This window comes from Poecilia reticulata, linkage group LG15, assembly GCF_000633615.1.
Source record: "Poecilia reticulata strain Guanapo linkage group LG15, Guppy_female_1.0+MT, whole genome shotgun sequence".
In the NCBI taxonomy this organism is placed as follows: Eukaryota; Metazoa; Chordata; class Actinopteri; order Cyprinodontiformes; family Poeciliidae; genus Poecilia; species Poecilia reticulata.
The window spans coordinates 19,100,127-19,111,685 of record NC_024345.1 but is presented as its reverse complement, the minus strand read 5'-3'; the positions used below and the strand labels follow the sequence as shown (position 1 = coordinate 19,111,685).

The following is an 11,559-nucleotide window of genomic DNA, read 5'->3' as shown; positions in this document are numbered from 1 at the left end:
ATATATATATATGGTCTTGAACAATGTGAGGTAGATACAAAAGTTTGAAGAGAAAGGCCAATGCAGCAGTGCTTTGATGTGCACCAACACATGAAGCACTCCTTCTCTTTCAAAGCTTTACCAAAGTTCTGCATGTGGACACAAAATAAATCTAAGCATGTTGGAGGTACAAAGCCTGACCAGCAAACCATTAGTGTTGTGTGAGCAGTCAGAGAGTCAGGATTAGTCCTATAATGAATGTCCACCCTCCAACTCGACTACGCTCCTTTTGTGTTTCAGAGGCTTTCTCTCCTTGAGTGAGGTATCAATAATGGAGCTCTTTTCTGTCCACACTGATAACATTTTCTCTTATTCACAGCCAATTCTTCGTTTGTCTTCATATTTCCCAGAGAGCTGCAGTGCACCACACTCCTGGCCTTTCCTCTGCTCCCAGCCCCTCAGTCTGCATTGATATATGGGTCTATGCAAGAGAAAAATACTCATGAATCCATACAGAGTAGAACTGTCAGCCTGATCCCATTCCAAGCAATCTACAGCATTTCAGATCGGCTCTTCTCATAACAAAAACATGCATAAGTGAGTAGCCTACATGAGATGGAAAACAGGGCGTTTTTACAACGGTAACTCCTCCGTCTTTCAAGCGCAGTCTGGGTGACAGTGCAAAGTAGAGTTACCTGCTCAAAGTTTCATTTTATTTATTCTTTTTTTTTTTTAAAGCTCTGGTGCAGATATATACAAAGTATACATTTTCCTAAATGTTCTCACATTTTGTCACGCTACAAAGACAAGCTTCTGTTTACTTTATTGGGATTATACATATAGATAGATAACTAACGTAACTGCATAGTTGTGAAATGAAAGGGAATTATGTTGGGTTTTCCAAATGTTTAGAAATGAAAATTTGAAAATGTAGGATGCATTTTTATTTGGCACTTACAATAAATATTTGTTAATAGAAAACTAGAAGATGGCATTATTTCTAATTTTTCCTCACAAAATAGCTCAAATGAATTAAATCAGACTGGATGAAGAGGATGTCTGAAAAACTTTTTTGAAGTCTTGCCACAAAAGATTCTTCGCTCTGAGCCGCGGAGCTGTGCAGCTCCTCCTGAGTTACAATGGGGCTCTTGGCTGCGTCTTCGATTATTGATCTCCTCCAAGCCTGTCAGTTTAGGTCCAGTCCTTGGAAGCTACTATCCTGAAACTTTTACATGGTTGCCTTCCCCAGCACACCTGAATCAAAAGAATGTCTCACCACCAGGCATCTGCAGAGCTGAATAACATGCTGATGAGGGAAGACAGCCAAGTGATTCAGACATGTTGGAGCAGAGACACGTCTAAGCTGTCGCTCTTCTCCAGGTCTGGACAGGATGGCCGTGTCTCGGTAGACTTTGCTTCAAATCCTAATCTTAAACTTGTTCACAGCGTTCTCTTGGACCTTTCTGGTGCGCTCCCTAATCTTCACTACGCTGTTCTCTAGGAGTTTACAAAACCGTCGCATTTATATTAAAATTAAGTTAAACACAAGAGGATGTTAGTTATGAAATAGGAAAGCTGTGAAGACAAGTTCAAGGCACTTGATGGTCAGTTTTAGTATATTAAAACATGAACAGGTAATCCAAGCCATTTATGGTTATTTTTTTATTTTTTTTGAGTTGGTGGTTAAGTCAAGCCTTTGAACTCAATGTATTAAGCTACTACCTTGAGGTCCAGGTGGCCCAGGCTCTCCCGGTGGACCTGAGGATCCATCCTTGCCCGGGGGTCCAGGAGGACCTTGGAAAGGCGAAGCTAAGATGCCGGCAGGTGTCTTCTGTTGTGTGGCGGCGCCAGACACTTTCTCTGCAGGGCAGGAAAATATTTTCAAAAAAGGCTGTGTGAGTAACAACTTGGAGAATGACATAAAGAGGGGGTGTTAAAGTGAACCAAAACACATCAACTAAATTAAATGTCAGACTACTTTTACCTTCAAAAATCCTCATTACTTCACTTTGGATAAAGATTTTGAGTTCTTCTGTAAAGCTGGGATCATCCTGTGTGAAGGGAGAATAAAAGATCACTTACTGAAGCATTTTAACTCGGGTAAGAAAGACGGAAAATCCAATTAAGAGACAACACAAGTTAAACCTTCATTCCGAGCCAAATGGAGGCAGAGAACATACAGAGGAGATTAAAGTTATCATGGCATAACAATTAAACGGATACTCCTCATGTATTTGTGCTCCACAAAGTCCGCCAACAGACATTATTGGAACCAAAAATTGTGAAAAGGAAGAAGAACAGAGGATAATAAAATCTGTAAAAATCTTTCTTTAAGACCTATTCCAATCTCAACTCAAGATCTGAACTCAGCAAGAAATAAAACATATTCAGGAAGGAATATTAAATTCGATACTATAACTCTCTAAAGTGGTATAACTTTATGTTCAGCTCTGCAGTGATGCACCCCGTGCCACGGAGGAATTGTGTTAGCTCTGTGTGCCTCTAAAATATAGCGAGCTATTATGAAGATGCATAATATAAATATAATATCCAGAAATAGTTTCACAGTCAGAAAGTCTGTAAGCCACTTGTAAAAGAATAGCGTAGCTACGACCGTATAAGAGTACGAACTTCAAGGTAGGACAGTCAGCAGTAATCATATTGGCAGGAGAGTTTATTCCTTGTAAGGATGCAATAAATATAAATCTTGCTCTGTTCAGGGCTTACTTTCGACTGCGCAAATTGAGATAAGCAAAAAAAAGACATGTTAATTTTATTATGGTTCTCAGAATCTGCAGTGGCGAATGCCTGAAACGTGTCTCTTCTGAGTGTTTTTGTGACAGGCTTCCTCTTTTGTATAATTATTTGTGATTTTTTTATTGGATCACCTAATGTATGTTCCAGGGTTTCCTCACTTTTTGTGAAAATGGAAAAGGATAGGGCTGCCCTACAAATACAGCATAATGAGAATTGCAGGACAAAATTATGCCTTTGCTTTTCTGATGATCTCTCTGCCACTGATTCAGTTCAACACATTGTACTATACGATCTCCATGTGTGAACATGTTTATTTAGGGTCTGGATTCCTAATATGGAAATCAATACACAACAGATAGCCTGGTCTCTGACCACAGCAATTAATGAGCTTTACCGGTATCTCGATTTGCAGCTAAATCCTGCTAAAGTTGGGTGTTATGAGATTCCAGTATGTGAGATCCAATTCCCAAGGGAAATAAAATGCGCACATGGAGAATAAGCCCCACCTTTAGGGCAAACAGTTTATCTTAAAATCAGAAATCCTTGGGATGGACACTTCATGTCCTAAGAGCTGGATTCTGTTGCTTAGGATCAGACTTCCAAGGTCCGTATAGCACCTGACCCCTTCGTCAATGAGCTCATCACTTATGATGGACCCAGGTTTCCATAGGTCCTCCCCATCATGCCATGCCCCTCGGTGTGGCTCCAGCAAGGGGCCCCAACGACCTGCATCCAGGTGAGGAAACACTGTTTCCATTTATGTTCCCCATAGTAAGGGGTCATTAGGTTGTGCTTTGTCTGTACTTCATCTTGGGGTCTTGTTGACCCCAAGATGAAGTACATAGAGTAAACATAGAGTGGGGGATCGACAAGCAAATTGGTGTGGTGTCTGCAATGATATAAGTGCTGCACTGATCTGTCATGGTGAAGAGAGAGCTACCCTTTAACTCTGATTGTTGACCCAGCCCTGCCAGTCACCCTCAATAGAGCAGCCAGTTAGACTGTTTGTAGTGCAAATAGATTAGAATTTCAAATTTAAACTTTCAGACTGAAGACCAAATTATGGAAGGATACAAAATAGTCTCCCCCCCGCCTTTTAACTTCATATCTTGGCATGCTGTTCATTGCGATCCAAGACTACAGGGAGTTTTGATAAAACTGTAATTTCAGTGTGTCACCCTTCTACCATCTGTGCCCCTGCTTCGTCGCCCCCAAGAAGAAAAAAAAAACAAACAAACAAACAAACAAACTAGACATGTCTCTGAGTGCATCGGGCTCTTTTTAAGTCACCTAAAACAAAAAAAAGTGCTGAGATGTTTTGTTTTTGTTTATTTCATTTAGCTTGTCAGTAGCCCAACAGTGTCTCCAAAACATTTTGGCTATCCTCCTTTCTGCAGTTCAAGCTGTGTTGAAGCTACAGCTCCTCTGTAGGGCACACAGAGGCAATAGAGTGCTAACCCTATGAATGCTTTGGCACATCTCTTTAACAAAAAAAGAGCTGTTTTGTCCAAAAACATCAACACATTTTCCACTAGTTGATTTAAAAAAAAAATCAAATAAAGAATGCTGCCAAAGCTCCTCAGAAGCCAGACTGACAGCTCCACAGCCAAGCCCCCTTTCGCCCCCCCCCACTGTCTTTGAACTAAATTCAGAAAATATTTCAGACGAATGAATGGATGCGAAATACAGCCAAATGCTCAAGCAATTTCTAATAATCTGTTTATTAACAACATCTTTGACTGTGAAGTTTAGTGGTAAACGGCTAAAACAACTTTACTTCCCTGCATACAGTAAACGTCGTTTCCACTCAAGGAACTTTCAGTCTCAAGTTTATGTGCTCTCAAACTGCACTGCTTTCCAGGGCAACATTCATAACAATAACACACAACATGCTCCGATGTTGTATTGTTGCATTCAAAACAGCTTTTCATCACTGTGAACGTTATATAACTACAGTGAGCGTAAAAAATGTCTGTGACAGATGGAGGTGCTTCTCCGCTCTGCAGAGCTCTTGGCACGCCCACATATCTCTGTCTTTCCCTCTGTTTCCGACTCTCTCCTGCTTTGACCTTCTGTTACGCCTAGATGATCGGGAGTGGGAAGCGCCGAGCAGAGAATGAACAGCGAGCTGCCTCGCTCGGCTTTGTTTGATGTTTCATGCAAAAAGCTGTAGATACATTGCTTTCCATCCAGGGAGGAAGAACTAAGCTAGTTACACAAACTGCCACATCCTGTCAGATGATTTAAATTATACGTGAAGAAAGTACTTTAATGTGGAAGCGTTTGCAATTTGGCTACTTACCAGGAGTTTTACACTCCCCAGCTGCCCGGGGGGGCCAGGATCTCCTTTTTCACCTGGTGGCCCCATCGGTCCAACCATGCCAGGGTCGCCAAGGCGACCCCTTTCACCTTGAACGCCTCTTTCTCCCGGAATGCCTGGATCACCCTGCGGTAAAAAAGAAAGCTCTGCTGTTTTTAAGCTTGCTGTCAGTGCAAACTCCACATGTGTATGTGGCACACATGCACTGATCAGGTTTTTCCTAGCCGAGACTGACTTGTAGTTTTCTTTGATGTTGGAACAGCTTATTCCAATCCCAAAAAAAGCTTGCTGTTGGTGGATTTAATTCACCAAAATTTTACAACTTCCTAGTTTTATTGCACTTTATTTATTAAAAAATTGGCGGATTCTAGCCGACTGATTGTTCAGCATTCATTTGGGTTTCCTACATAAACCCATAGGTCTGTTTTGTCTCTAATGGATTTTAATAAAATCAGCTCAAGCTGATCAACACAGCTTTGGCTCATCTTTTTATTCAGACTTGTCTTGAATCAAAACCACAAAGGCAATGAACATTGCTCTATTATGTAACCTATAAACAATAGCATATGGGATCATTTTTCAGATCATTTCCCCCAATGTGGGCTTTATTTGTAAACGCTGGATGGGGCTTTAGCTGCTGAAATCACTGTAAGGTCTGATACTTTCCCTAAAGCTGCCATAAATTGCAACCTCATTATTGTATTTGCCTTTGCAATTACCTGTCCTGCCTTAGCAACTAACAAGTTAAAAGTCTACTTTTTTTCTTCTCTATAAGCTACATTTAAAAAAACATAAATACAGTAAAAAAGTTAAGCAAAATTATTGCAGAACTGTGACAAAACTTGGCAAATACAATAGAAAACCACAATGAGCATTAAATGCCATTTTTTCCTAGTGTTTATGTGCTTGTGGGGATTCGTAATATTTGTGCTGAAATAGACATTCCTTGTGACTTTGATTGCCATCCTTTCATTACCATTTCATAAACAGGTTCTTTGCATTGTTGTTAAAGACATAAACCAGATTCTACTCTGGAGAAGAGGGTGATGCTACTTACACGTTCACCTTTGGATCCTCTGTCACCTGATGTACCTGTGGAGCCCTTTGAAAAAAAAAAGAAAAGAAAAAGAAAAGAAAGAAAAACAAACTTCAAGACTGTAGCAGAAAAATAAGATCCTTAAAATAATCACTAATAGACATATACTCCTTTCTAGTAATAGGAAGCAATAAATATTATAAAAGCCTCCAACGTTAGAGAGGCACTGTAAAACAGGCAGGTGACAGTAATTTGGTGATTTTATGTTTTATACAATCTGGTCCATCATAAGCAGGTTGTAATGTTTTACTTTGAAACATTATCCGTTCTATATTATATTTGACTCCCAACATGTTAATGTCAACATGACCAATATTGGAGCCATGGTCTAACCTCAAAAGAAGTCAGCCATTTTTAACTAAAACCTTCACTTCCTCTCTTTTAAACACATATCTGATCAAACTCATCATAGAGCTTTCCTTTTAGAGAAAGATTCAGTTTAGCCTTTAGGCATTGGACATCAAATGTTATCAAAAACTCTCTACTACATCAAAGCATGTGGGTGTGGCCAAACTTCAAAATCAGACTTTTTATCATAAAAGACAAATAAATAATGACTTCTACACATAAGGTTGGATTTGTACCTAAAATAATGTGTGTGTCATCACAGAACAGCCATCAAAACATTCACATGCTCATTTCCTGACTTGTGCTCCACCCACTTAGAACAGGAAGTGACTTGCTTTAAAATCAGACTTATACACATTTCAAGCTGTTTTTGATGACAGAGATTAAGTTCTTGTTAAATCATACTCTGAACAGACACTCTTGGCTACACTATGTTGGTGTGGTAAGTTTGTATATCACACGTGTACGAGTTGATTTGCACTAAGCTCGATATGAATAACTTCCGTCAACCCCAAAGAAGCTCATTAGGATTACGTTGTAATTTGAATCAACTGCGACACCTGGGAATGTTTCACACACATCCACACCAAATTTTGTGTATTTCCATGGGAAAGACCATTCAACAAATTGATGTGGTAAATTTATGACATCACCTTAGCTCCAACAATGTCACAGATTTCTATGGTGAATGACCCTCCATGACACTGTACACCTTTCAATAATATATAGTAATAATAAATAATAATGTCACATATTCAAAATATTACAGAAAGTCCTCATTAATCTTCCACCTTCCATTAAGAAGTAAGTTTTACCCTAAACTCTGAATGCTTGTCCACGGAATTCAACTGAGCCTGACTTAACGTAATATTGAGACTTCCACATTGTACCACCTGGTGGCGATTTCTAGAATTTATTTGCAGCTTGGTAGAGCCATTGAGTTGTGAACCTTAATATGTAAATTTATTCTTAAAGTGAAATTGTAATTGGCTACACAACCGGTGCACAGAAACTGGCAACAAAATCTCAGCGATCAGTTAATCTTTACAAAAATTCCTACTGCTATTTTTAAACAAACTCCATGTACACTCTTATCAGATGACTGTACATTGACTGCTTTAGACTCTGCTCAGGTTGTACTGCTTGTATAATATTTCCCATTATAGTGCTTCACCTTCTGCAATGTCACGGCTCCTCTGCATCACTCCGGTTTTGTTTGACAAAGGCCTGCTTTCCCACCAGCTGCCTTTACTGTACGGATGAGCCGCAAGGAAAATACCTGTCTCCAGCTTCGTGTCACAACATCTTGAGTCATCCGGTCCCCTCCCTGTCACTCCTCATTGCTTCCTTTTACTTTGCTCACAGCATTACCTCGGGGAGCATCTTTGTATCAATTTCCCGCTGGATTACAGGAGGCACGCAAAAGACAATCTGGCATGATGTGGTTTTAAAGCGGGCACCGCTTTGTGATGCCATTCTCCCTTGCCTGCTTTAATCTGCAGCATGCTGTATTCCCCACTGCCTGATGGGAAGCTTAAATCTATCATCTTGCCCACTGAAATGTGCTTCCCTGAGCATTATATTAAAGCTCAAAGGAGTGAGGAAGCAATCTATGCAGATGAGAAGAGCCACCTACTAGATGGCACTGTTGTTCCACTAGAATGAGAGCCTCTATGTAGATGGCCTCAGTGGAACGGAGAGATTATAGTGGGGGGAATATTAAATAATAAAAATGAAAAAACAATAAAGCGTTGGTTCTGCCATTTAGGTGTAAGGTGGAAAACATCTTGTATATCTGGGCAAAACAGTAATAACCACAATCAGTCAAGTTTTGGTGTTGGATCATATAATGTGTGAGGGACGGCCATTCAAGCGGATCCATTCTGCATCCTCCAGGACCATTCTTAGTTTTCATGAGGTAAACGGTGCATAATAAATTTGATCAGCAATCTAAAAGCAGACTTTTTTTCTGCTGGATTTGCCTCAGTTCAAGCCAGGTTCAGCAAGCAAAAAAAAAAAMAAAAAAAAAACACATCATTAATTTGAAGTGTCTAACGCCCTCCATTACAAACATTTTATCATTGTCTGAAAGCCTTAGCTATATAATTAGGGTAAGAAGAATAAAAGTCAACAAAGCCTAAACCTGCAGGATTCCATTTAGTTTCTATCGCTAAAATCTCAAATATGCAAATCGCTTTAATGCAGTCAGCACACTGTTGCCGGAGGGGGGGATAAAAATCTGCTGTGCCATCTCTCTGTAGCCTGGCTGATGTAAAGCACTTTCTATAAGGGGATTTGAAACGACTCACCTTGTATCCAGGAGTTCCATCTTTTCCAGGCCTCCCCTGCTCAGGAACCGCAACACAAACAAAGACATTTTGTATCAGCTCCCACCTTCGATTGGATCAGCGCTGTTGCACTCCTAGTAATCTCCACAGTTAATGAGATATCTCAACCGAGGGATAATGATCCTGATTGCTGAGTGAACACTGTTCCATTGTGCACTTACAGGGAATATTACAGAAACTATCTCTGATGGTAATTACATAGAGGAATGTGGGAATATAATCATCCACAGGACGAGTGGTAGATAACATACGTATTTTATCCATATTGTCCTTGAATCACGTTGGCCTCTGTGAGCACAAAAGCTGGAATTGTGAATGAATCTACAAGTGCAAAGGTGTGTGGACTTTGTCATACAGGGTTCTCTAATGAAAAGATTTGCATCCTTACAGAAACACCTTGAGGCCCCTCGGGTCCAGGGAATCCGGTCTCTCCGATGGGCCCCCTCTCGCCCTGTCCAAGAACAGAGACAGTCGGTGTGTCAGTCTGAAGTGACAAAGGAATGATACGTGGATTGACAGTTAAAAGAGAGCTAGAGACTGCTCCTCACCGGCTCTCCTGGGATCCCTGGCTCTCCGCGTGTTCCGGGTTTCCCCTGTCAATCACAGACAGTAGGGGAATGTGTCTTGTTTGATAGGTCCTCAGCAGTGTCATGTCTGCAGCCTTGCATTTATAATAATATAGCCACTCTATAATCCCTTCACATACTCCAAATGATTACAGTGTCACTAGCCAAAGTGCCAGTGTTAACTAACTCATGTTGTTTAATTCTTAATGGAAATGCAGCTGAACTGATGCTAGCAGAGGACTTAAAGAATACGGATCTTGTGTCAAAAACAATTATGACACAAATAAATAAAACTAACAATAAGCAGAACATAAGTAAAATACTTACTGGCGGACCTGATGTCCCAGGAGGGCCAGGCAGGCCGATATCGCCCTGAAACGACAACATAAATCAGGGAGATGACAGACTGTAAAAACCTGTCATATCCAGGAGACACAGTACACAGTAGGTAAAGTGCCCTGCAACGGTTTTTAAAAGCTTTAAATCATTTTTCTCATTTTGTCACATTACAGGCACAAACATAAAAATAAAAAATTAATTGGAACTAGATGTGAAATGTGAAAAAGTTCAATTGTTTTTATTATAAGACACTGCACTTATATGTGTTGTGAATGTCATTGTGAAACTCATGGTTTAATTAAGCAAGTGTGGGAGGAGATAAAAAGGCTAAAACTCCTTAACAATCCACTTAGATGCATAAATTAAGTTTGAACAAGCTTTGTTATTTTATTTTTTATTTTTTTTGCACAGCTAACACTTATGTGCGCATACCAAACCATATCAAAGAAAAAATGTCCCTTGATGTCACATAAACTGACATATTCCAGTCTCACAAAATCTCCACAGAGCTCACAGTCACACACTGCCAGTCACACAAAGTTGGATGCTGGTTCCATCCAGCCCAGTTTCGTTATCTTCAAGAAAATGCATCTCCACTAGTGTTTGCAACTCAGGGTGCAGATTGTTAGCCATTTCATTAATGCTTTGGCTCCAAATTGCAGTATATCCTCTCTGGAAATGTAGACCTGAAATTCCTCCGGGCAATATTTAAACAGAAACACAAGTAATTTAATTTCTCTAAAAAAAAAACATTTAGTTTTCCTGAAGCTGGCTCATAACTTTAACTAGCACCTATAATGTTCACAGTGCCAAGCAGTTTTACACTTCAAAAGATGGATATGTCCTTTCACAAAGAAGCTCTTTATAACTTTGTATAATGAGAATGCTCCAGAGAGAATGCATTTTACTCGTGCTGCAATCAAGGGGAGCTCATTTGCGGGAGAGAAACGGCTCTGTTGCCTACCTTGGCACCGGGAAGCCCTTCGAGCCCGGGTAAGCCCATGGGTCCTGGTTCCCCCTGTGAGAGAAGAACACACCACCTGCTGTGTCAAGCTGATCAGGTCACTAATAATGTAGATTAAGAGTTGCTGCTTCCACCTATTTTGCAACCAAAAATGGTGCTATTTTTACCTCACATCCCTCAAATGCAGTGCCACTGGCAGCAAGCATACTTATAAACTTAAATTGAAATGCATAATAATGTATCTTCATAAGCAAGAAAACACCAACTAAAGTTACAGGACTGCAAGTAAGTTAGTTGCCAAATATGTTTCCACTCAACAAACTAATTTTAACATCAGACAACGATAAACCGGTTTAAAAACATTTTTCCAATAATGTAATTTATTCAGGAAAAGAAGCAAGCCAACCCAACCTGACTATGTGAAAAAGCAATATCTCAGTTGGCCTAAAAACTATCTGCTGCACCACTTTAACGATAACTATGAATCAGTTTTTATTGGCATGGGGGAGTTTGCCTTAATAAAATTGTTCAATGGAAGAACTGTCTCTCTAAGGGCATACCCGATCTCAAGATTAAAGTCCAAAATCTTAATTTTATTTTTTATTCTATTTATTTATTTATGTTCCCCATGGGCTGCGACAGACTGGCGATTTGTCCAGGGTGTATCCCGCCTCTCGCCCAGAATGTTAGCTGGAGATAGGCACCAGCACCCCTCCCGATCCCACTAAGGGACAAGGGTGTAAGAACATGGATGGATGGATGGATGGATGGATGGATGGATGGATGGATGGATGGATGGATGGATGGATGGATGGATGGATGGATGGATGGATGGATGGATG

General features: G+C 40.2%; 1 protein-coding gene across 5 annotated transcripts in view; it reads right to left on the bottom strand.

The window, feature by feature from the left end:
* LOC103477022 (collagen alpha-1(XIX) chain) overlaps positions 1–11,559 on the bottom strand; it is a 127,088-nt gene that overhangs the window by 10,473 nt on the left and 105,056 nt on the right. For 4 of the 5 annotated variants that reach the window (XM_008429856.1, XM_017308981.1, XM_008429858.1 and 1 more), the window contains 9 exons: positions 10,718–10,771; positions 9,742–9,786; positions 9,397–9,441; positions 9,237–9,299; positions 8,810–8,845; positions 6,114–6,158; positions 5,039–5,182; positions 1,964–2,030; positions 1,702–1,839 (listed from right to left, as the gene is read on the bottom strand). In XM_008429856.1, the coding sequence (XP_008428078.1) occupies positions 1,702–1,839; positions 1,964–2,030; positions 5,039–5,182; positions 6,114–6,158; positions 8,810–8,845; positions 9,237–9,299; positions 9,397–9,441; positions 9,742–9,786; positions 10,718–10,771 (637 nt within the window). Of the gene's footprint in view, positions 1–6; positions 461–1,701; positions 1,840–1,963; positions 2,031–5,038; positions 5,183–6,113; positions 6,159–8,809; positions 8,846–9,236; positions 9,300–9,396; positions 9,442–9,741; positions 9,787–10,717; positions 10,772–11,559 lie in introns of those variants that run through there. The other variant, XM_008429859.1, reaches the window with a different exon arrangement.